Genomic DNA, 26347 nt, shown 5'->3' with positions numbered 1-26347 from the left:
TGTAGATACTGGATACCAAATCCCCCTACCTCAAGTCATTACTCCTGCACAAAATACTTATTTATTCCTGCATCCTTTGCACTGGGCTCACTGCACTATGTCTATATTGTTTTTGTTCATAATGTGTATATTTGTGTTGTCTACACTGAAGTCTGTGTATGATTTTATTTTTATTATTGGGATTTTGTATTTTTGTATGAGTAAGCACATCGTGAGCAATCCAGAGTCAAATTCCTCGTATGCGTTCACATAACTGGCAATAAAGCTGATTCTGATTCAATCTGTGACAGGAGTCCATCCAACCGTGTGTTTACCGCCACAGAAAACGTCTCTGATTAAAACTAAATTAATCTCATTATTGCAGCGATTTCAATTTTATTCTATCCCTACACGTCTCTGCTTACTGGGAAACCACTGTCACATTTAATACAAATTCTTTTTAGTCATTTTTAGAGACGAAATGTGAAGAAAACTCGCCACGAGTTGTACAAAGTGATGGTGTGTTGGAGAGGTTTGAAGCATCCTGGGATCAAATGAATGAGTCCTGGTCGCCAAACACGAACTCAGTCTGAAGTGAAGAACTTTTTCTCACTCATAAAATTACATTTATGGTCTAAAACGTTCGTCTTATGTGTATTTTATCGTCAAAATGTGGAAGAGAAAACACAAGTGTCGCCACATTTGAGGCGGGCGGCGGAGCGGCTGCGTGTGTTGCCTCTCCACGGTTCTCATGTGCTTTATAAGTCCCGCCTCCTCTCAGCTCGGACACCTTCAGACAAACACAGCAGACAGAGACGCAGAGATGGCGGAAGAAGCTCCAGCAGCGGCCCCGGTCAAAGCCCGGCTAAAGCCCGGCTAAAGCCCCGAAGAAGAAGGCGGCTCCCCGTCCCAAGAAGGAGGGCCCGACCCTCCCGAAGCTCATCATCAGCGCCGTGGCTGAGTCCAAGGAGCGCAAGGGGATCTCGCTGGCGGCCATTAAGAAGGTTCTGGCGGCAAAAGGCGTCGATGTGACCAAAGCCAACAAACGCATCAACACCGCCGTGACTAAGCTGGTGACCGGAGGAACCCTGGGACAAACTAAAGGGACCGGGGCCTCCGGCTCCTTCAAGCTCGCCAAGAAGGAGCCCAAAGCCGCCAAACCTGTCAAGAAAGCGGCGCCGAAGAAGAAAGCTCCCGTTAAAGCCAAGAAGCCCGCAGCCGCCGCCAAGAAAGTTACAGCGGCCAAGAAACCGGCAGCTAAGAAGCCAGCGGCCAAGAAACCGGCAGCGGCAGCAGCGGCCAAGAAGTCCCCGAAGAAGAAGGCACCGGCGAAGAAAGCCGTGAAAAAGCCGCTAGCGAAGAAGAGTCCCAAGAAGACCCCCGTTAAAAAGCTCAAGGCGGCCAAGAAGCCCGCTGCCAAGAAAGCTCCGGTAAAGAAAACTGCAGCCAAGAAGACCAAGAAGTGAAGCGGCTCTTTAATCCAGCACTCAGTGCACCAAAGGTTCTTTTAAGAACCACCACAGCTTCACTAAAGAGGCTTCCTCATTTATTAGTACAACTTCAACACCTTGTTACACAACAAACCCACTCTGAGCTGCAATTAGACAACACAACTATACTTATACCATATTATACATCCATGTGTTATTAGTATCAGATGGTATAATACTCTACATCAACTTTTATATTGGGAGTAAAATGCCTAATAAATCTACTCTAGTGAACTAAACAGAACTGTCATCACCATCAAAGCTTTATTTATTTAAATTTATTTATCAAACTCTGCAGTCAGATTGAAATTTTTCACCCAAACTTTAATGAGTAATTATACACGGAGTATGTGTTCCACACATTTTTTTATTTTTTTTCCAACATACAGGTAATTTCTCAAACAGGTATTTGATGTGTGGCAGCAAGTGACCTTTCTCTTTTATCAAACATTTTTGTTCCAAGATAAGACACCAAGGAGAGTTTGTTAACATCCATCCTCTATGTGCACAATTACAATAGCTGATTGTTGGTTGTATTGAGTACTTCAGTATTAAAATTATAGTTTTAATACCATCATTTATTTTAATTTGTACTAAAGTGGTTTGATCCGTTTCACCCTGTATGTTCAGTGGAATTTAAATCAGACCAGGGTTCAATTCCCCACTGTGACACATCAACCAATGAGTCCCTGAGTAAAACACTTAACCCGTAATTGTTCTAGAGGAGTGCGTCCTCTGACATATGTAGCAATTGTAAGTCTCTTTGGATAAAAAGCGCCAGCTAAATGTACTATGTTCCCTATATATTGATTATACATTTGTTTAAATTGCGGTGTTGTTCTTATAACTTCACACGTTAACTAATTAATAAACCTTCATTTCTGGATAAAAGTATCCAAACTTTGAGTGATAAATCTCACATGAGCCACATATCAAAGGCAGTTTTACTGTAGTTGGATTGTACTGCCTCTAACTGATTTCCACAAAAATAATTATCCAGGCTATGTTACTTAGCCTAATCTTTAACTAAAGTACTAAAGGAAATGCACTAATTTTGCGAGGTCAGTAGGCTACTTTTAATTTATTAATTTTAGTAAGCTGGACATGTAATTTTACTTAAGTACTGGATTTTACGTGTGATGAAGTATTTATACGTTGTGATATTGACACCTTGGATCTCTACCTCTTCAAACACTCAGTTCCACTTTGCAACATGACTTGTAACAACTATCATTAAACAATGGCGCCATTTAGTGGATGAACTCAGAAACACTGTTAATGTAGGACCTTGTATAAAACCTGTATTTGGTTTTAATAGGTTGCCCAAACACACTGAATTATGGACTCTAAATGTTTAACTATTAGACTGAGTGTGTTTTTACATTCATTCTTGGAATATAATGATGGTCTATTGGCCATGACATGGTGCTATATTATTATATTAGAGATTTCAAGGACAACTTCTTTCAATATCAAAAACAGATCAACATCTAGGTGATATGTTTTATTTACCTGGATCTTTTCCCCATATTTGTTGCGTACCTCAAATGACCTGCAGCGCATTAAGCTTGTACGTTTATCTGTAGTCGAGCATTTGATGGTATAAAATTGTGGGTCAAACCTTGATATTGTGAGCAATACAATGTACAGTGAGAAATGAAGTTTGTATCATGTTCAGCTGTGCTGGTTCTGCTAATAAAGGAAAACATTCACTGATCTAAAATAGATGGATGTAGATTTCTATGTACTGAATATAAAACCAAAATAATAAAATGCATTCATAAACAGACATGTCGTCATGTTGCTGGTGGGCTACCTTACACAATAGAGGAAGTAATATGTGACCTCACAAGATAGTCAAAAGGCAATGTTGTCATACTTCATTTATTTATGTTAAATAATAGAATGAATACAAAAATAGAAAAAATCAACACCATAAATATTACTTACAAACCTTCCAGTTATTATACAAGTACAAAAAATACCTCAGGGCCTCAAAGGTTTCTTGCGGCATCAGTGCGTACGTACAGATGTAACTGATAAAATTAGAATATGGTGGAAGTTAATTTCCATAATTTAAATAAAAGGAATTCAATGAAACTTATGTTCTAGATAAAATTCACTGAAATATTTCAGACCTTTTGGTTTTAATCTTGTTGATTAAGGTTCACAGCGCACGGGAATTTAAAAATCCATCTTTCAATATTAGAATAAAGGATGTATAAATGAAAACATGTGACCAGAGTCTTCTGAAAGGGCTGGTTGTTCGCTGAGTGCTGTGTAAGATCATGGAAAGTTACTGGATCATTAAATGCCGAGTCAAGTAATCACAAGGAGTGGCCTGAGGCTGGAGTCAAGCTGCTCCTGCACCACAAACAATGTCGTACTCTCAGAAAGAGCCATAACTCAAATCCTTACTGATAGTTACCAGCCACTTTATAGAGAGGAATCAACTGATGAAGTTCAGAAAGCATTAAAAGTAAAGTACGGGTATTTTTTAAATTAAGGAAATAATCTTTAGATGAGGTGTGCGGCCCTTAAAAGGGCCTTTGTGTTTCAGCGGGTCTGGACCGGGTCTAGCCTCCGAAGCCGTACAGGGTGCGGCCCTGCCTCTTCAGAGCGTACACCACGTCCATGGCGGTGACGGTCTTCCTCTTGGCGTGCTCGGTGTAGGTGACGGCGTCGCGGATGACGTTCTCCAGGAAGACCTTGAGCACCCCGCGGGTCTCCTCGTAGATCAGACCGGAGATCCGCTTCACTCCGCCGCGGCGAGCCAGACGGCGGATGGCGGGTTTGGTGATTCCCTGGATGTTATCACGGAGCACTTTACGGTGACGCTTAGCGCCTCCTTTACCGAGTCCCTTTCCTCCTTTGCCTCTTCCGCTCATCTTTCAGCTTTACTGTTGAACAAACTGATGAATTTGAGGGTCGACACGCGCTTTTTACATCTTGTCTGCGGACGTAAAAGAGGACAGAAGGCGCGAGTTCCAAACTCAGCGGCTCCTCCTACATCTTTAGCAGCCATCTTAAAGACAAAAATGATTCCTTTTGATTATCTCGTTGAATTATTTTCATGTTGTTCTACCTGTTTTATAAGAAAAATAAACAAAAATAATAAATATATATTTTTTAATAATAAAGAAGTATACAGAACGTCGATTCCTGATAAGTCACATATTGCATATAGATATTTATTTGTAATGTGGTTATAAAGGTTAGTTTGCTGTCCATGTAGAGTGAACTATGCATGTTGTAAATGTTCTGATAATGATAATCCAGCACATCTTTATTATTTGTATGTATAAATATTGTATTACATTTTTTACTTAACATTTTAAGAAATCTAATATATAAGTAGTATTTTAAATAATGCTGTTACTAAAAAAGAACCTTAGTGTAATTAATCTCCATCATATTAGATAAATATTGGATTGTATTCATTGCTTTTACATTGGACTACCTTAGTTAATTGATGCTTTTGGCCAAAGTGAATTACAGAAAACACATTCAACCATGTAAATACAACATTGCAAGATTTTTGTGAATGTGACAACATGGCTGTAAATCATAAAGCCCAGAGGTTTGATATTTCCATACATTTATTCATTTAGCTGAGGCTTTTATCAATGAAGAGCTTCATCCTCTGCTGCTCCTCCTCATGTATTTTAATTTGGCTATCCTAAATACATTTTAACATAGCCTATTTCAATGTTTAAATCATTTAAAAACTGATGCTTGCTAATCTGGATCCTGATTCACATCAGGCTGCTTTTCAATATGGGGAAATGTGATTTTTATATTCTGAATAATCTGTGTAGGCTACTGCTCCTCAGACACTATTTTGAAATTGGAGGATTACAAGCAACAATATCTTTATGACACATTAAATGCATATTTGGTTAAATTTAATGCAATATATTTTGTAGCATGTTGTGGCAGAAAATTGTTACTTATTACTTTATTACTATTATTGTTTATGTCTCTCTCTATATATATATATATATACATATATATATATTGTGTTTTCATATTTTTCCTCTCAATATGAACCTTCTCTTATTATTATACTCTTTATTAGTCAGTTCAAATATGTAGGGTTTAGGTCAGAGCTGTGAGATTGTTTAGTGTTTTCCCCTGTTGTTGTTCCTCTCCTTGAATGTTCATTCAAGGCTGGGAGAGGATCTCTGTTCCCGAAAACATAGAAACCTAGACTGTGTAAATGGTTATGCATCCCTTGCTTGGAGCCAGACGCTTGAAATTGCGCCCTAGGCGGCAGGTCTCTGGACCAGCTGTATACGTAATAATACTTCTCTGTTTATTTTCTTTTATTAATAAAATCTTTGGTTTGTTGTAGCTTAATTATTTGCTTAATCATTCACCAGCAAAATACGATTTCTACATCATAGCACTTATTATATAAAGTCCTCTAAGGCTTTTGTATTATAAATATGTATGCCACTTCAGACAGTAGGGGGACAAAAGCACACAAGTAAATAAACAAGCATAGTGAATTGTTAATGTTTTTTGTTTATGCTTTTTTTATGATTCACTAGACTAGTGATGTGTTGATAATTTTACCAGACTTCCTCCATTTTTCCTCCACCTGACAAAATGATAACTGCAGCAGCAAGAAATAGTACATTTTAAATTGTGTTTTCTCTGAACATATGTGTAAATGCCCTAAATGTGTCCAGAGACGTTTTGATGTATCTCACTACTTGATAAAATATGTTTGCTGCTGGTACAGATGCTTCGCTGTCTGTCCTGATCTCCTTACTTTTACCAAAAAAGGGAAAACAGCGCCACCAAAATCCCGCTGGTGGCCAAAAATATATCACGCGCTCAGGTGTAAAAGACAATCTCTTAAGCAGAAGCCCTTCGAATCCATCTGTGGCTCAAATTATTTTGCTGCAGAGAGTTTGCATAATTCAAAACAATAACAATTTATTGCAGAGTTTTATGAAAGGTAAATTAAGGCACATCATCTCAGCTCAGCATATGAATATACATGTTTGATTATTTAATTTTCTGTTACAATTACTATCAAAGTGAAGACAATTACATAATGCTTTCAAGGTATTTCAAGGCAAATTCCTTGTAGTAGTATTCCTAGTAGTTAGCAGCTATAATCAATTATTATAAGCTGAAGACTACAGTGACAAATAAATGAAAATAATTGATTATCTACACAAATGAAATGAAAGTTCAAGTAAGGATGTCCCGAGGTGATCTACAGGCTCCAGATCAGGTCCAGTGCAGGTGTTTGGATCAATACAGTCTAGGTATAGGCTATTCAGACTGATGTAAACAAAAGTTCAAACACTGACCGCACAGTTAAGAGAGAGTGACCCACTGAGCCACAACATAAGTTAAACAACAGCCAGAATCAGAATGCATTTTATTTGGTACTAAGCTGAGCAAAGTTTCAACCTGGAGCTTGGAGGCAATATATAAACACAAGGACATTGGTGAAATACGTGGGCTGCATATTAGATGTGGGAGGAGAGAGCATAGCCTTGAAGGTCTTGGAGAAGGTTAATGCCAGAACCACACACATGGCTCAAAAGGCAAAGCTAGTGAATAGGAACTGCCTAAATGTATTTAGTCTTGTCCAATGTCACTTGATCAAAGTCATCAAAACAGGTTTCTCCTGAGAATAAATTGATAAGGGATGTGTTGTACCTGGAATAATAGAGTCATGTGGGCAGGACAGCTGCAGCTCAGTATGGCCCAAAATCATTTTACTAATTACTTTAAAAAGGCAGGGTGTGTGTGGCCACAGCACTCAAGCAACCACTGGTAACTTGAGTCTTAGTAGGTTCAACCCTAAGTTGGGCAGGATCTCTTTTTCATACTCTGGAGCCATGGAGTGGAATAAATTTACACTTTTAATTAAAATTAACAGTAACCCCGCCACCCTTAAAAAGAAGATTAATGAAAGGCTGATGAACACCCCTATATAAGGGACTTGCTTGCTATTTGTACCATACTCTGGGCTCATCCTATTACTTATTAATATGCATTAAAAATGTATGAGGTATCACGTAAATTGTAGTTGATTATGTATTTCAGACTGTGTAATCAGAACACTTTTACAACTGTCAGTTCAAGTTGCTTGGCCGATGGGATGATTTGCGTGTTATCCCTGACAGCTTGATGATACATGTGTTTTTATCTTGTCAAATAAACTAAACTAAACTGAAGCAGTTTCAATGAATGATATGGATACAATCATGTCCTGAATCTGATTTTATCCCGGACTTCTAACAGGGACAGTAGTGTGTTTATAAGTTACTGATGATGATGATGGCTTTACACAGACCAGAAATTGAGTGAAGGTAAAGAATGGAACTAAAATAAAATAACTGAATGATTTGGCCATGAACAAATCAGACCCTTCAGGTGGAACCAAAATGGCTTTATGCTGTATTGTGAGTGTGTTAGAGGGTGGGTATGTGGGAGAGCAGTCAGTTCCTCTTTTATGCAACCCATCTGTCCCTTTCAGCCTTGTAAAAGCTTAACTTTAGAAACTCCTCCCAGGTCATCTCCTTAACCATGCCCTGTGCCTTGTACAGGGAGAACACTCTGGAGGGGCAGTAGATTTACTTCCCTGGCATACCGGGGCTGAGGGCTGTCAGGGGCCTGCTTTAGTGGCTGGTGACAGGACCTGCACAGGCGACCTGTGCAGCTGCACTGCTGACTTCCTCTTTGCCCTCTCCTCTGCCACCTTTTTCCACTTGGCTCCCCTCTGCTTGGCAGCCTCCAGCTCCTGCTCAACAAACGGAGAGGCAGCAAAGTCTTCAAAAGACATCCTGGGGTTCTTGAGGCCCTCATCCGCATTGACCTTAAAGTTAGTAAACAGTAAAAGTACTTTACTATCTTTGAAGTGAAGATCCATCCCCAAGATACTGGCTGCCCACAAGCTAAACAGTTCCTGGTCATCCTCTTCTTCAGCTGCTGCTGCTTTTCCAGGATCTCTGTCACAATCTGTATCCCGACTCAGTAACTCCTCCTGTGGAGGAGCTGAAGGTGGAGGATTGACAGTTGCAGAAGGCAGGATTGGACAGGCACACTGACCGTTTGGCTGCCTGTGGTCAAACTGCCACGGCTGCTGTGTCTCCAAAACCTTCTCCGGGCAGGTATTGAGGGAGCTGGTGTTCTTCGGTTTAGCCAGATGTTTTACATTACCTGACAATGCCTAACATGAGTAGGCTACTACATGTATGAGAGTGAAAAAAAGTGTGAGATACACTGAGGGTGTGAGAGGATGACTTATGTGAAAATGCCTAAGCTGTGTTTTTCAACCAAAGGAAATAAAGAACACAAACATTAGAAGAGGCCAGAACACGACCAAAATAACAAACTATATGACAGAATAGTAATGGAAGGGGAATTCTGCTGAAAACAGAATCCTCCCTCCACACTGATCTGTTGATAGAGACACAGCCGTGGCCCTGGGGACTGCTGCTGGTGGCCCTGAACGCACAGGGGACATTAGACTTTTATCCTGTCCCGTAACAGTATAATGATATTTTTTTTCACGTTTCAGTAGGCTATATTAAATTTCAGTATATCAAATTTAGATGGTGCAAAAACAAAACAATGTTAATTTGTGTATTAAGTAACTTACATTAAAATGTTTACATTAACAGCCAATGTAGCGGTGACTGTAGCTGGTGTAGCAGGTGGTGGACCGGAGTCAGCCGTCTGCTGCCTGAGGATGTACTGAAGCAGGTTACAGCTTGAAATTGATCCACTTTCCAGTAAGTTCCTGAACGCATCACCTTCATTCACCAGGCTACACAGCAGATTAGACCTACCACTTTTTTGCGGAGCGCTTCTTGTCTGTAAACAGGAGATCATTTAGCTCTGGATGATATTACAGCCTAATAATTTGACTTCAGCAGCTGTTTGTCACGATTATAGCAGCTGAATTGGTGTGATGCGCGGATCGGCTCGGACATTAAGCCTATGGGCATAAATCCTCCACCCGCCCCCCACCAACTAATTATTTTGTCAGATTTAGAGACCTCCACCGGTCGCTGTAGATCCAGGCGGTTTCTTTCTTGTGTGTTATATTGATGTATGAATGTTTAACGATTCACTTAGATGATTAGAAAGGCGGCTGTCAGTCATTTAAACGTTTCCATCCGTGCAGTAATGTCACAGCAAATATCGTGGGACAAAACAGAAAAACCTTGCAGTAATAAACTTGACAGGACAGAGAGAGGAAACAGAATGAAACTTTCAGCTTCTATAATCCACGTTTAGACTCTGATGAAGCTCAGGACTGATCAGGAGGATGGCTGCTTTACTCCAAACACTTTTACTGTAGGAACCTGGACTCTGTGTGAGACCTTTTGGATGTGAAGAAGAACACAGAACATGAATTAACACCAGATCCTGACCGAACCGACCCTGTCGGCGTGTCGGAGATTTATTATTATTAATTTGTGTTGCTGTGGCTCGTGCGTAAATGCGCACAGTGTCACTGGGGAGAAGCTTCATCCAGCCGCTATTTACTGTTCATTTTTACAATCCTGCATCACATTCAACAATAACAACTTGATGTCAAAGTGAAACGACATTAAGAAATGCGGTTAGAACAGCGCTTTATGAGGCGCTACACAATATAATTAATAGGCAACAACAGGAACCCTGCAGCGTCCTGCTCCGGTCCAGCTGCTGGTCACGCCTCTTGTAAATATCACAGCGGCTGAAAAGACTTCCGCAAAGGATACAGCGATGTATCCTCGCTTATAGCTTCTCCAGCAAGCCTCCTCGATGTGCATTTTAAGAATTGAGATGTCCTTCAAGATGGCGTGCTGATATCGAAGTTTGGAAAATGAGAAAGGCCCCCTGAACGACAGCGATCAGTGCTACATTGTAGGCCCATCAGCTTTATTGCCAGGAATTTGAACACATACGAGGAATTTGACTCTGGATTGTACATTGCTCATAATGTGCTTACTCAGACAATAATAATCCTGTGACTAGTCCAAACTGAAAGCCTACTCCTGTTTTGCTAGTTTAATGTTCTTGTTAATGTGAAGCTGTTACATACATATATATATATATACATACATTAAGGGGAGCCTTAAGATGAGTTATGCAATTGTTTAGAGAGAAAGATCTTATCCCATGTGGAATAAAGGCCTACGTTTTTCCTGAAAAATACATTTGATCAAATACACATTAATTTGTCAACTGTAGGTATTTATTTTACTTTATAATATGTTGCCGTGAGCACGGCATTCTTAAAGATACAAAAAAATCAATAAAATGTTCTTTAATGTGTCAGAAAACAGACACTGAGCCACTCTACCCTACATTTGTTTAAATGATGATTATGTTGTAATAACATGATGCATGACAACTAAATGTAATAAACCTTCAGATCTCACTTCTTGTGTTTATGTGTCTGCTGCTGGAACAGATGCTGTCTGTTCTGATCTCCTTACTTTTGACCAAAAGGGGGAAACAGCGCCACCAAAATCCCGCTTGTGGCCAAAAATATATGACACCCTCAGTGATGAGAGCTGCCGTAGAGAATGATGCGAAGGAGGGGCTTATAGGAGGTCAGCAGTTTCCGTAGTGTAGTGGTTATCACGTTCGCCTCACACGCGAAAGGTCCCCGGTTCGAAACCGGGCGGAAACAAAATGTTATTTCTTTGTAAAACATGATCAGTAGTAACTCCGTGATCCTGAACGTGACCCTCACTAACAGATCTTTGTTAAATCTTTGTTGAGTTTACCCAACATAAAACCAAGGTTAGTATAGTTTAGCATTTTGTTTTGACTTGTTTTCAGACAAATGTAACTTCCCCAGTGAATGTAACTGAAAATTTAAAGATCAGATTCTAAAGGTTTTATTGTACATGTATTTAAAATGTCTTTGCACTATTAGCAGCCTAGCGGTTGTAACTGATGCTGGAAACACTTCCCATGTACTGTAACGCTACAGTTAGGATGTAGTCATCTAAATCATCGCATGCTTTTGCTATTTATTAGATTTTTTATTGCATCCCAAATCAAAAGCTCAGGTAAACTTTTTGTTATACGAACGCGTCGAGTTGAGAGGAAACATTTTGTTGTGCTCATGTATTCTGTAGCCTGTCGACATTTCACATATCTTTCTCTCCATTAGTTCCTGGCAACAACATTTACTTGTGTTACACGTTTGTTTGCAGTTTTCGGGTCGTCAGCTACGCCATGGTGTGTTAAATGACCCGACACAACTTGTGTTAAAATGGCTCACACATCCTGTAAAAACTGTGTTGAAATGACACATTTCTGTTAAAAAAGTTTACACATCTCGACACTACGCGTGTTGTCCCTGAACACACTCAGTACATGTGTTTAAATTCTGCACGTGTTGTTTTTGGAGTGTACTACAAAAATGTAGTCTTGGTCAGAAAAATGTACTTTCTTACCTCAAAAACTTGATAACCACCGTGCCAGATCAGGGAGGAAGAAGGTAACAACTAAAATGATCACCTAACTATCTTATGTGTTATTGGTGTTACACCTGTACCTGGTCTCCCCTACTGAAGCTTTCATCAGGGGCCCTTCTGCAGCTTTCATCAGGGGCCCTTCTGCAGGTTGGATGGGAAGCTGGATTCTCACTAAATCAGAACAATTATTTTCTGGTGGTTATTGGTTTCAGTTTGATGCAGTAAAAATTTAGTTTATTAGTCGTGTTCTCTCTTTGGGAGTCCTCTAATACAGTTTGTTCAATTTTTATATTTAATTAACTTCTCACAGGCTGTAGCCAATTATTACTTTATTATTAACACTTTGATTCTAAGAGAAATCTTGAAAATGAGGCAAATCATTTGTTCAAAACAAGAAGTTTCCCATATTGTAAGCAGTCTGATGTGAAGGAGATTTATTTTGGTCATAAAGTCATAATTGCTGATCTCAGCAATCTGGTTTCAGTTTATTTGAACTTCACATGTTGCTGAAATATTAAGTTTCTGTAAATAAGACACATGTTCTTGTTGTGATGTGAGTATCAGTGTTTGAACAGTAATATATAGTGGTTTTCATGAACATGATCAGAGGAAGGAGCTCTTGAGCTTTAGTGAGGTGGCTCTTAAAAGAGCCGTTGTGGTGTAAAGAGGTGTGGGGGGAGTTTAAGCCCTCTCTCCGCGGATGCGTCGGGCCAGCTGGATGTCTTTGGGCATGATGGTGACCCTCTTGGCGTGGATGGCGCACAGGTTGGTGTCCTCGAAGAGGCCGACCAGGTAAGCCTCGCTGGCCTCCTGCAGAGCCATGACGGCGGAGCTCTGGAAGCGCAGGTCGGTCTTGAAGTCCTGAGCGATCTCCCTCACCAGGCGCTGGAAGGGCAGCTTGCGGATCAGCAGCTCGGTGGACTTCTGGTAGCGGCGGATCTCTCGGAGAGCCACGGTACCGGGCCTGTAGCGGTGGGGCTTCTTCACTCCGCCGGTGGCCGGGGCGCTCTTACGGGCAGCCTTGGTGGCCAGCTGCTTCCTGGGAGCTTTTCCTCCGGTGGATTTACGGGCGGTCTGCTTGGTTCTGGCCATCGCGTCTCGTTTCTCTCAACAGGAGAAAAGTGTAGTGAAGAGAGGAGCCGCGCTGCTCTTAAACTGCGGGACCGGCTGCGAAGCGGTGACGCTGCTTCAGACCTCCGGCTCCTGATTGGTGAGGGGCCCCTGCTGGAGCTCAGCACCGCCTAGAGGAGCGACCCACCGCCTGAATCTCCGCCGCTTATTGGCGGAAAATCCCTTCAAACTTTCCGCCTAAACGCAGAGCGGGCCGCCCTCTGCTGCTCTGCAGGAAGCCTCTTTCCTGGTTGGTCTGGAAGAAACCGTCCCGCGCGCTGCGCGGACATATAAAGGAGGGTTTTGGCTGCCGGGGCCACATTTTCTTTGAGTCTTTACTCTAGAAAGATCACACGATGTCTGGAAGAGGTAAAACCGGAGGCAAAGCCAGAGCAAAGGCAAAGACTCGCTCCTCCCGCGCCGGGCTGCAGTTCCCCGTCGGCCGTGTCCACAGGCTGCTGCGGAAAGGAAACTACGCGGAGCGCGTCGGTGCCGGAGCCCCCGTGTACCTGGCGGCGGTGCTGGAGTACCTGACCGCTGAGATCCTGGAGCTGGCCGGAAACGCCGCCCGCGACAACAAGAAGACCAGGATCATCCCCCGTCACCTGCAGCTGGCCGTCCGCAACGACGAGGAGCTCAACAAGCTGCTGGGCGGAGTCACCATCGCTCAGGGCGGCGTGCTGCCCAACATCCAGGCGGTCCTGCTGCCCAAGAAGACCGAGAAGCCCGCCAAGAAGTAAACAACAACAACCACAAACGACACAACGGCTCTTTTAAGAGCCACACATCTCAAACTGAAGACACACTTCCTGCTGTAATTTATATTTTATGATTAAAGAAAACTTCTCCATTACGCACCACTCAAAGTTTATATCATCATAATTCATATTTTTTTTTTATACTATAGCAGCTGGTAAACATCTGTATCATTAAATGTGTTGTTGTGCTGTTACTGAAGGAAAGTTGGCATCAATTGATCAGTAACTTCATGCTGAAACTGAGCAGTCAGGACTCTGGTAACATGAACCTTAGGCTATATGATTATATGTTTCTGTTCTTGATGAATTCATTCTACTATTAGTCTTTATTGACACCAGAGACATATTCACAAGCTACCCAGCAGAATATAAAATCATTCATATTAGCTTCATCTACATCATAATAAAATGGACCATTTTACATAATGAATACTTTTATTCTTTGTTCTCGCCTCTGAACTGGATTTTTGTATCATGTATCTGTTGTGTTTTTGACATGCTCAGTTTTATAGTTTGTGTAACCTTGTAATGGTGTTCTTTCTTAGTAACTTCTCCCTCAAAAAAAAAGAGACTTAAATCTCAGTGGACTTCAAATAATAGAATAGAACTAAAGAATAATCTTAAGTACTGTATACCATGTAGGCTGTTGTGTTTATTTCATGTCAAATATTTGACAAGATACAAGTAAATAAAACATGTTGATCTCATTTTCAATCTTAAAGAGTGTTGTGAGTGTTTCTCTATTTAACATACAGAAAAGACCCATTACACAAGTTAACCAAATAAAGAGGGAAGACTTAGAGATATCAAATTCAAACACAATGATATTGCACCATCTTATGACCTATAGGCCAGTCAATCATATTCTAAGAATAAGCAGTACACAGATTGTCCCACATGAGACAACCCTTGATTACACAGGTTCTTCCCTTTTCTATACATTTGTCAAAAATATCATTCAGTCTGTTCATTTGTAGTGAGTACTTTATAGTCAGTATTCATTTTAGTCAAATGTCTATCCAAATCAACGTCAGCACCAAATAACATTTAACCCCCAAAACACAAATGTCCCATCAGATCAAATGTTCATGGTGATGCAGTAGTCCATAAAAGTCCCAACATATAATCCACCAAAAAGCGTTATTCCTTGGTTGAGTTCTCAATTGTCTTCCTATGTCAGCTGTTTATTGATTGCTGCTGGTTGTCCCTTTGTTTTTCTCCGCCTCAAGCCGCCATCACAGCAGGGGGGAAGCTTTTGTTTCTTCCAAGAACACTTTCTCTCATAACACCCCTCAACTCTTGCCCTTCCTGTGCTCCGTCTCCTTACGTTTCTCTTGTCTTGATATCATTTCATTAACTCACTTCTTTTGGAAGGTATTTACCTCATTCATGCCAACAGCTCTCACTAATGGAAACCTATTGTCACCTGGGATCTTTTGCTGCTTTCATACTTTGTTCCTTTAATGTAAGTCACTTTACAAGTAGTCTCAGTCAAATCCATAAAATATAGGAGCTTTATACGTTTATTTAATTGCGGCAAGTTGATTCATTACCAGATGTGAAACATACAAATATTTTGAGCTCATGAGTCAGGACAGACTCTTTAGATGAGGTGTGTGGCCCTTAAAAGGGCCTTTGTGTTTCAGCGGGTCTGGACCGGGTCTAGCCTCCGAAGCCGTACAGGGTGCGGCCCTGCCTCTTCAGAGCGTACACCACGTCCATGGCGGTGACGGTCTTCCTCTTGGCGTGCTCGGTGTAGGTGACGGCGTCGCGGATGACGTTCTCCAGGAAGACCTTGAGCACCCCGCGGGTCTCCTCGTAGATCAGACCGGAGATCCGCTTCACTCCGCCGCGGCGAGCCAGACGGCGGATGGCGGGTTTGGTGATTCCCTGGATGTTATCACGGAGCACTTTACGGTGACGCTTAGCGCCTCCTTTACCGAGTCCCTTTCCTCCTTTGCCTCTTCCGCTCATCTTTCAGCTTTACTCGTTGAACAAACTGATGAATTTGAGGGTCGACACGCGCTTTTTACATCTTGTCTGCGGACGTAAAAGAGGACAGAAGGCGCGAGTTCCGCTGGGCGGAGTTAACTCCTCCCACATCTTTCGCAGCCTATTATTTCAGTTGTTTTTATGTATTTAATAAGAAAAAAAAATAAGAACAAAATTCTTAGTACTATAGTAGCTTTATTGTACAGATGAACTGATGCAGTTTAATTTCTATGGGTCATGTTTAATCTACTGTCATTAATAAACAATTATTATTATTAGTGGTAAAAGCAATGTAGAACTTGTCTGACTTGAAATGAAGGAAGTGGCGTGGGGTGGGGTAAATTTTTGGGGAAGCCAAGTGAGAGGGGATGTCCTTTTTGGAGGGCAATTATCTAATGTATTGTGCTATTACAGTGCAGGGTATAATTTTACACAAAATTGAATCTGTGAGAAAACGCCACTGACTGAAGGGTAAACAGATCAAATTTAAATGTAGGTTGATTGTAAATGTTACAAACTGAGACCGATGTCCATAATACATTGATATCATGTTACATTTATAAGATTGATCATTTTTCTTAAAACAATATATGAATTCACAATAAAAAAGTAAACACTGTGCTTATGATTTGCCATCGGTTGCTTTTTAATGGCTCACTAATTTCAATTTTGTACTTTCTGAAGTGGAACCTTAGCGCAGTATGCTATCATATTCCCTATTACCTGTATTGTATTATTGGATTGTCATTGTTTTAACACAAAACTGCCTTCATTACACAATGCATAGTAATACCCAACCCTAACCCTTAAAGTATAAAGTAACACTGAATAAGAGATCTGGGCCAATCCAGGTGTTTTGGTTAATGTAGTCGAGGTATAGGCAATACAGACTGATGTACAAAAAGGTTCAAACACTGACTGCACAGTTGAGAGCGAGTGACCCGCTGAGTTAAACAACAACAGTTTCAATTAATGATATAAAAACAATCATTTTCTGAATTTGATCAATACCCAGGACAAGACATATAATGGCAACAATAGTGTACGTTACAAAGGTACTGCTGACGATGAAATGACACAGAGTAGTTAAGTGAAGGTTAATAAAGTTGTAATAAACTAAAATAAAACAATTCAATTTCGATTTAGCGCCAAAATGACAACATTTCTTTTTCGTATAGGCTTCGCCCTCTAAGAGCTGTCGCTACTGGGTTTGTCCCCACGCGCATAACGCAGTCCTGATGATTTCTTTCGCGCCCATGTGCCGTGCACGGGCCTCTCTCAGGTCCGCATATCGGGTATATGATACCGGCAAGACCAGAGATCTGCTCCCCTTTTTTCTTCAGCGCTGCATAGCAGTGATTTCGGAGAGCAGAGTAGCGTCTAAAAAGCAATTTTCCTATGGCTACTCACCGCTCTACCGTTGAGGTCTGCCGCCAAGAAGGAGTCCGCTTCTGCCTGTCCTACCATGCCGGCTACATCACGGGGTTTGATCTCTACGCCCGCTGCGAGACCTGCCTCCCCTTGCTGTGAGCACGCTGGCGTAGCTCTGACACCTCAGGCCTTGTTTCCCTACTGTGCAGTACAGCTGCCCGTGGAGGAGAAGCGACGGCAGGTTGATGCCTTCGTGACCCTGATTGTACACTGCACTGAAACTGTCCCGTTTTACCCTGTTTTATTTTATTATCCTGTTTTTATTTTCTATTTCACCCTTTTAAAATTATATTTTAATGTGTTTCTTTTTCAATTTCCCTGTGTTGCTTTTATGTTTGATGTAAAGCACTTTGAATTGCCTTGTTGTTGAAATGTGGTAAATAAATAAACTTGCCTTGCCTCGCCCTCTAAGCTGCGGGCACGACTGGTCCCACCAGCATCAGCTGAAGAAAAATGCTTTTTGGGGTGAGCGATTACATTTACTGCAAGTGTTCACACACAACGCGAGAAGGCGATTTTAACACGATAACGTTAGCTGTATGAACCCAAAGTAAACATTTTGCTGTGATTAAATAGCAATAAACGGATTAAACTGATGCCGACATAACGACATGATGCAGATTTGTTAAACATATGAATTCATGCTTTGTCAGGTCTGTCAGCAGGACAACAGGACAACGACTTCTAAAATGTTTGTTTTCTGAATGGAGTTTGGATCGATCAGGGCTATGCTATGCTAACTTGGTCACAGTAAAGTACAACGATAGCTGGAATAAACTCACCAGGTAGTTCAACCTCCTCGCTTTGTTTTCTCCAAGTAATGTCCAGTTTTGTCCGGTTTTTATATAAATATGAAGTCGTAGTCCGACAGAGCTAACGACGCTAACAACAATACTGGAACCGGATGTGCACAGAAGCTAGATGCTGAGAAGCTCCAGTGAAGATAAATCAACGTTATAATCCCAAAAACTAAAGTAAAAAGCTAATTTAATAAAAGCAGCTAACTCCGGGCTCCTCCCGCGAGTAAACGGCGTAGTTGTCAGAGCAGAATCTGACCCACTACAGTTTATTTGTCCAAAGGTTGCAGCACTGCTCCGTGCTCCTCTCCCCCACGTTTAGCAGCTCTCAGCCGGCCAGCAGATTTTCAATCCCCTGCTCTGAAGCCATCGGTGACGTACGGACAATGTCAACACTGATAGGTGTCGTGCGACTTTTCCTTCCTTCACGTTGTTTCGCGCCGCCCGACAGGAAATTATGGCTCTACGCGCCTTTGCATTGACTTTGTATTTAAACACACCGCCCCAAACGCTCGCTTCGCTTTTGGTCTGAAAGCGCCATGAGAGATGAACCCAGTAGCGAGAGCTCTTAGAGGGCCACGCCTATACTCATAGAATCTGGGGTTACGAAACGTAACCAACGTTATTATTCCTCATTCTGACTCTGTAGAAGTAGACATCACGCTTCGTGTGGACAACACACACACAACCCTGTGTGTAGTGTTAACCTATTTGCGGCTGTGCCCGGCAGCTGTCTTGCACATTATCACTGCATCAGCCACGCATGACCAAAGCCTCTTTCGAGCCTCTGGAGACGGCGGACCTGAAGTTCCTCTCGGCCAAGGACGCTTTGCTGTTGGCTCTGACATCGGCCAAGAGTCAGTAATCTGGCGGCCCTCTCTGCAGCCCCGCCATGTCTCGGGATCCCAGATGACAGCAGCTCCGCTGTCCTGCCTTTATGACTAAGAGCATCACCAGCTCTTTCAGGTGGATGGGTGATTACCCTCACTAGCTTCTTCTACCGGTGGGATAAGCCATTTGTTTACAAGTTTAGCTTTCCTTAAATTAATTCCTTTAAAAAACGATGGCGTTTTACTTTGAAGGCGAGCGGTCTCTGTTTCTGATTATAGACTTTCTTGGTCAATTTTCAGTTTAATAATGGAACAAGCTGACGCTTTTGTGCGCTAAATTACATTGCACATCTACATTCAACGTGACGACAACACATAGTTCTAACATAGTTTAGGCAGTATCGGCTCTGGAAAAATGAACTCACATGGGTCAACATACAATTGCATTAGCACAAGTAAGATAATGAAATTATACCAGCTAAACTGGCATTTTTCATCATACAATGTTAACAACTGCAGATGAATTATACTTCACACATGGACCGTTTGTAGATTGTTTTCATTCTACTTTTTGGGTTGATTTTGACAGAGATATACTAACAAAGTCTCATGTATTACTCTTTACTTTTTAATCAACTTCTCAGCAGACATAACTTACTTAATTAAAAATCAATCAATTAATTTATTGATTAATATCCAAATATTCTATCCACAAATTAAATTGCTTAAAAGATTACCCTTATTTTATATTTCAGGTGGTGGTGGCGCATAGGGTTCCCACTGTGAGACATCCACCATTGTGTCCCTGAGCAAGACATTTAACCCCTAGTTGCTCCAGAGGTGTGTGACCTCTGACATGTATAGCAATTGTAAGTCGCTTTGATAAAAGTATATTTAAAAAAATACCTACATAATGGACTGCTTAAAAGGAATCCTCAAAAGTGGTTGAAGGGCAAAGAAAAAACTAAATTACTATAAATGTTTTTTTTTACCAAATAAAGTAAAGTTTGGGGAAAAGATTACAAAAACATAACATCGGCCGTAACAAACACTAGAATAATATCTAGCCATACATGAGAAAATCAAAGTTCTTGTTGTTGTGTCCGGGCCCTGACTGTTGTTACTCAAGCTTAAGTCTGCTACCAGAAGCCTGGAAGTTTGAACATTCTGGTAGAGATCTAAAACACATAATACCAGTTGATCTCTCCTTCACCGTTTCTCTGCAAAATGCTAAAGTGTTGTGCCAAATACACTTTGGCAGGTGCAACTATACCTGTCCGACCCGAGTAGAGTATATGTTGAAAACACTTAGTGCAAACTGTAGGCCAATATTTTGTAAATATTACACCTTATAAACCCCTTTTCTGTTGAAGGCCAACCAAGAGCTGACATTGATTTACACAGAGCAGCCATGAAGGTGTCATTTGACTCCATTTGTTCGCTAATAGTAATTTCATATTTTTCTGTGTGCCTGTTTTGTCAGCAGTTGGGGGGCTCAGCTTTTCTTAGATAAAAATAGGGGGGCGCCAAGGAAAAAAGTTTGGGAACCACTGATATAGAACATATAAGTTCTAATATTATTAAACATAGAGTACAACACTGCATTAAAAGATGTTATGATTAGAGGGGTTTGTTGTGTAACAAGGTGTTGAAGTTGTACTAATAAATGAGGAAGCCTCTTTAGTGAAGCTGTGGTGGTTCTTAAAAGAACCTTTGGTGCACTGAGTGCTGGATTAAAGAGCCGCTTCACTTCTTGGTCTTCTTGGCTGCAGTTTTCTTTACCGGAGCTTTCTTGGCAGCGGGCTTCTTGGCCGCCTTGAGCTTTTTAACGGGGGTCTTCTTGGGACTCTTCTTCGCTAGCGGCTTTTTCACGGCTTTCTTCGCCGGTGCCTTCTTCTTCGGGGACTTCTTGGCCGCTGCTGCCGCTGCCGGTTTCTTGGCCGCTGGCTTCTTAGCTGCCGGTTTCTTGGCCGCTGTAACTTTCTTGGCGGCGGCTGCGGGCTTCTTGGCTTTAACGGGAGCTTTCTTCTTCGGCGCCGCTTTCTTGACAGGTTTGGCGGCTTTGGGCTCCTTCTTGGCGAGCTTGAAGGAGCCGGAGGCCCCGGTCCCTTTAGTTTGTCCCAGGGTTCCTCCGGTCACCAGCTTAGTCACGGCGGTGTTGATGCGTTTGTTGGCTTTGGTCACATCGACGCCTTTTGCCGCCAGAACCTTCTTAATGGCCGCCAGCGAGATCCCCTTGCGCTCCTTGGACTCAGCCACGGCGCTGATGATGAGCTTCGGGAGGGTCGGGCCCTCCTTCTTGGGACGGGGAGCCGCCTTCTTCTTCGGGGCTTTAGCCGGGGCTTTAGCCGGGGCTTTGACCGGGGCCGCTGCTGGAGCTTCTTCCGCCATCTCTGCGTCTCTGTCTGCTGTGTTTGTCTGAAGGTGTCCGAGCTGAGAGGAGGCGGGACTTATAAAGCACATGAGAACCGTGGAGAGGCAACACACGCAGCCGCTCCGCCGCCCGCCTCAAATGTGGCGACACTTGTGTTTTCTCTTCCGCATTTTGGCGATAAAATACACATAAGACGAACGTTTTAGACCATAAATGTAATTTTATGAGTGAGAAAAAGTTCTTCGCTTCAGACTGAGTTCGTGTTTGGCGACCAGGACTCGTTCATTTAATCCCAGGATGCTTCAAACCTCTCCAACACACCATCACTTTGTACAACTCGCGGCGAGTTTTCTTCACATTTCGTCTCTAAAAATGACTAAAAAGAATTCCTATTAAATATAACAGTGGTTTTCCAGTAAGCGGAGACGTGTAGGGATAAAATAAAACTGAAATAACTGCAGTAATGTGATTAATTTAGCTTTAATCAGAGACGTTTCCTGTGGAGGTAAACACACGGTTGCTGTCGGGGACTCCGGCCGTTACTCCTGTCAGATGAATCCTCTGGAATATAGGCTAGCAGTTACTTACCGTCTCCACTAAATTACTGTATTTAAATAGATTTAATATGAACTGGTTTGAAAACAGTTGAATAGTTATTAAACACCAGATTGTAGTTCATCATTTAATGGCGGTTCTTTGTTCTGCGGTATACAGGCACATGAAGGTGATAGTCAATAGCTTCAGTTTCTCCCACCAGACAAAGTATTTAGTCAGTTTGCTGTAGGCCTAATAATTTCCTGATTTTAATTGGATCCTTTTCATGACACCAGATTCATTTTAATGTTATGACTGTTTCACAAAATCAACATTTCTTATTTTTTTTAAAGTACAGTATGCAGTAAGTACAGCTGCTGAAATTAACAGTTTGTCCTCCCAGAAAACGACAGAGCTTAAAACAACCAAATTTTACGTTATGAGTGGACTCTGTGATACAGTGTAAGTGAAAAAACACCAGGTGTAGGATATGAATCACCACATTTTTTTATAATATTATTAGTGTTATCTAGCTAGTGTTAGCAATAATAGGCCTACTGTTGGTGTGGTTTTGTGTTATTTTAGCATTTTTTGTAGCATTAGCTACCGTTACCATTGTCGCTAGCTATATTATTCAATTCAATTCAGTTTTATTTATAACTGCTCCAAATCACAACAACAGTTATCTCAGAGCGCTTTTCGTAAAAGAGCAGGTCTAGACCGTATTCTGTGATGTTACTTACAGAAACCCAACAGTTCCCACCAAGAGCAGCACTAGTAATGTTAATGAATATAATAACAATAATAACAATAGCACTATATTAACAATAATTGTTAACAATAAGGGTGTCGAGCAGGAACACGGGGGCAGCAGGTGACCCGCAGCCACAGATCCAGACTCTACAGCTCCAGAGCCAGAAACACCTGCAGGAAGTGATAGGAGAGAGGAGAGAGACGAGAAAGCACAAGACTAACAGAAAGGGGAGAAGTTGTGTTAGTAACATGCAATTAGAGGAGAGAGGAGCTCAGTGCATCATGGGAAGTCCCCCAGCAGTCTAGGCCTATAGCAGCATAAATAATAATAATAATAATAAAAATAATCCTTATTTGTAGAGCACTTTTCAAAAACAAGTTACAAAGTGCTTTAACAAGTGTAAAGAATAATACAAAAAAACAAGATAAGAGCATGAAAACATTGAAAAGACTAAAATACACGTTTAAGATAAATATAAAATTAGTAAAATACAATAAAATAAAAGGGATAAAATAAAGTCAAATAAGATCGGGAAAGGCTCTCCTATAAAAGTGTGTTTTAAGAAGGGACTTAAAAGAGTTCACTGACTCAGCCGACCTGATTTCCTCGGGCAGGCTGTTCCAGAGCCTCGGGGCCCTGACAGCAAACGCTCTGTCCCCTTTAGTTTTCAGTCGAGACTCTGGAACAGACAACAGACCTCTGCCCGAGGATCTCAAGGTACGTGCTGGTGCGTATGGGACTAAAAGGTCAGAAATATAACAAGGCGAGAGGCCATGAAGAGCTTTAAAAGTAATCAATAGAATTTTAAAGTCAATTCTAAAACATACTGGGAGCCAGTGTAATGAAGCTAAAATAGGAGTAATGTGGTCATATTTCTTTGTTCTGGTTAAAAGCCTGGCAGCTGAGTTCTGGACAGTCTGGAGTCGATCAGTAGATTTTGGGGTTAAACAGGTGAAAAGGCTGTTGCAATAATCCAGGCGTGATGAGATGAAGGCGTGTAAAATGGTCTCGGTGTCCTTAAAAGTTAACATAGATCGAATGTTTGCTATATTTCTAAGTTGATAAAAACATGATTGAACAAGCTTTGTGGTGTGCTGCTCGAAATTTAAATTACTATCAAACCAAACACCAAGGTTCTTTGCCACAGGCTTAATGTGAACCAGCAGATGGCAGTATTTTTTTTTTTTGCCATCTGCTGAGACCCGATGACCAGGATTTCTGTTTTGTCTGAGTTCAGCTGGAGGAAATTATTTGACATCCATTTTTTAACTTCACAAAGGCAATTGTTAAGTGAACTCAGCATTCCAGGGTCTTTTTCGGCAGCCTGATAATAAGTAATCCAGCCTAGAAGTAACAAATGCATGGATCCAGTTTTTCTGCATCATTTTTAGACAGGATATTCCTGATTTTCGCAATATTACGGAGGTGAAAAAAGGCGTTCCTTGAAATTTGCTTAATGTGAGACTTAAACGACATGTCCTGATCAAAGATAACTCCAAGATTCCTCACAGTGGTGCTGGAGGCCAGGGCGATGCCATCATGGGAAACTATATCTTTAGATAATGCGTCACGGAGGTGCTTAGGCCCCAGAACAATAACTTCAGTTTTATCTAAGTTTAAATGTTAAATTATGTTACTGTTTAAGCCCCTTACCCTAACCCTAACCATCACAGGGGTGTGTGTGTGCCTAACCTTGATTCTATGCATGTAGACCGGTTAACCTCCTTGTGTTGCAATGGGCAACAGAAAATGCTCATATATGTTGTTTTAGAGAAAACATTCATATATGTCATTTTAGATTAAACATTCATATATGTTGTTTTGGGAGTCATTAAAACATACTCATATAGTTTTATAGACATTAACTATCAACCTATTCTGTCACTTCTATATGAAGACGTGTTGGAAATGTATGCACATTTAAGCGCCCTGTCCTAAATGTGGTGAGTCACCTAGATTAGTGCTTCTCAAAGTGGGGTGAGGAGGTTCCTGGGGGGCCTGGCAGGAATGGGAATCATATTTTTACTTTCATTCCGTATATAAGTGACACAATGACAGAATGTATGACTATTTTGGTAATATGTTTCTGTCGCATTCTGCCTGTCGGCTATGTTAAGTTTAGCTCTCTGAGTTATTTGATCAGTTCGGTATCTGTTATTTAGTCTGTTGTGTTTTGGGGTTCAGTCCTGTCTGTTTTCCTGTGTCCAGTCTGTTAGTGTCTATTGTGAGCTCTGCCTGATTTGATATTTGTTTGGTTATTATCATTCTGTGTTAATCTGTCTTGCTGAGCTATCTTAGTCCGTTTGTTGAGTTTGTCTATGTTGTTCTGTCTTCTGCTTGTGCTGTGTGGTGGTTCTGGTCTGATCTGTCCTGTTATCTCGGTATCTGCCTTTAGTTCTTGTTCAGTTCCTGTCTCATGTATTAGTTTCTCTACCAACATGCTTGGGTTCTGTCTGTTTGCTAGGTGTCAATTTATGTTCTTATAGTTTCATCATTAATTAATCTGATTTTGATTCTGCTTTAGTCTCTATGTTGCCTTGTCTATTATTTTATTCATCCGCATCTTTAAGTTACTTATTATCTGTCTTGTCTCTTATCTTAGTTCCTAGTCCTGTGCGTTAGTTTATGTCTTAGTGTTTAGTAACTTGTGTTAGGTCTGTTCCCCCTCAGTATCTGCCTACCTGCCTGTCTCTCTGTTTTACCCTGTTTTTTGATTAAATGGATTAAATCCCTGACCAGTATCTCTGCCCTAGTGTCTAGCGTTTGGGCTGTCTCCTGTTTGCACTTCATCCGAATATCGTGACAGTTTCATATACTCTCTGTAATAAAACATCAAACAAATCAAACAATGTTATCACACTAGGGACCCTGGGACAAAATCTTCATGGTCAGTTTATGATGTGGCAAAGTTTGAGACCCACTGGCCTAGACTACACAACACACAATAGCGACTCTTTGAGAAAGCCTGACAAAGCATCTGTATTTGAAGAATTATTGGTACCCTCCAGGATCCGTATGAAATGCCTTTTTAATATGTGGTATATATGCAGTTTGGTTAGGTTTAAGTACCAAAACTACTTGGTTTATTATAAATGAGTCTTTGGTTATGAATTTAGACTTTATAAATTATTATCACATTACATTACATACATTGCAGTAAGAGAAAATAATTTACAGAGAAACTACTTAGGTAGGGTACGTTAATCTTAAATATTATATTATATAACTAACGTTTTTACTGTTATCTGTATTTTGGTATGACTTTTTATTTTTTATTTGACCAAGTATCCTGTATCATAAGTAGGCCTACATATGAAAACATCCCTGCATGAAAAACAAGATGTTAAAAAAATTTGCAGGAGTTGTCCACACTAAATATTGTCTTTGTTTTAGTGAACTGAAAAACACTTCACATTTCTGTTGCCTGTGAGTTTTAAAGATTTGAGGTTAAATTAAAGTAAACCTGTAACCTTCCTCGTTAGTATAGTGGACAGTATCTCCGCCTGTCACGCGGAAGACCGGGGTTCGATTCCCCGACGGGGAGAATTTTTAATTTTATATGGTAGTATTTTTCACATCTATAGAGTAACACCCTTGGCCCACATTTGGTATTCTGTAGGGCTGTTCCCACTATTATAAAATCTTTTATCCATCCATTGCTAGATTATTCACAGTAACGTTACGTAAAGGCAACAACAAAGCATCCAAATTACAATCAAGGGCGGCTGGACTTGGTTAAAGATACTCGAAGACGTTCAGCCTTAAGAAGCTTCTCGGATGAGAGGAATCTTCAACCAGGTCCGGCTGCCCTTGATCTTCTCTTGGCTAATTATATCACCTGGAT

General features: G+C 41.2%; 3 protein-coding genes, 1 non-coding gene and 1 pseudogene across 4 annotated transcripts; 3 read left to right on the top strand and 2 right to left on the bottom strand.

The window, feature by feature from the left end:
• Positions 1-787: 787 nt before the first annotated feature.
• Positions 788-1748, top strand: LOC119894785 (annotated as a pseudogene).
• Positions 1749-3998: 2250 nt separating this feature from the next.
• Positions 3999-15782, bottom strand: LOC119895545. The gene is made up of 5 exons (XM_038708723.1): positions 15459-15782; positions 14625-14635; positions 13543-13737; positions 12665-13027; positions 3999-4357 (listed from the first exon to the last, which is right to left on the bottom strand). The coding sequence occupies exons 1-5, from the start codon at positions 15763-15765 to the stop codon at positions 4046-4048; spliced, it is 1188 nt and encodes a 395-aa protein (XP_038564651.1). The 5' UTR covers positions 15766-15782; the 3' UTR covers positions 3999-4045.
• Positions 11055-11127, top strand: trnav-cac. Its single transcript has one exon. It is a non-coding gene; the product is annotated as a tRNA-Val (tRNA).
• LOC119894792 (histone H2A-like) lies at positions 13086-14495 on the top strand. The gene has a single exon (XM_038707463.1). The coding sequence runs from the start codon at positions 13390-13392 to the stop codon at positions 13771-13773; it is 384 nt and encodes a 127-aa protein (XP_038563391.1). The 5' UTR covers positions 13086-13389; the 3' UTR covers positions 13774-14495.
• A 4669-nt stretch (positions 15783-20451) lies between the features above and the next one.
• On the bottom strand, positions 20452-21273 carry LOC119894786 (histone H1-like). Its single transcript, XM_038707457.1, has one exon. It carries the CDS (start codon positions 21230-21232, stop codon positions 20588-20590), a length of 645 nt encoding a protein of 214 aa, XP_038563385.1. The 5' UTR covers positions 21233-21273; the 3' UTR covers positions 20452-20587.
• Between the last annotated feature and the right edge of the window lie 5074 nt (positions 21274-26347).

The sequence above is a fragment of the Micropterus salmoides genome, unplaced genomic scaffold, assembly GCF_014851395.1.
Source record: "Micropterus salmoides isolate LMB-PRFRI ecotype aquatic unplaced genomic scaffold, ASM1485139v1 Ms_hic_scaffold_9, whole genome shotgun sequence".
NCBI lineage: Eukaryota > Metazoa > Chordata > Actinopteri > Centrarchiformes > Centrarchidae > Micropterus > Micropterus salmoides.
Note: the sequence above shows the minus strand (reverse complement) of the source record. Positions and strands in the feature narration are given on the sequence as shown.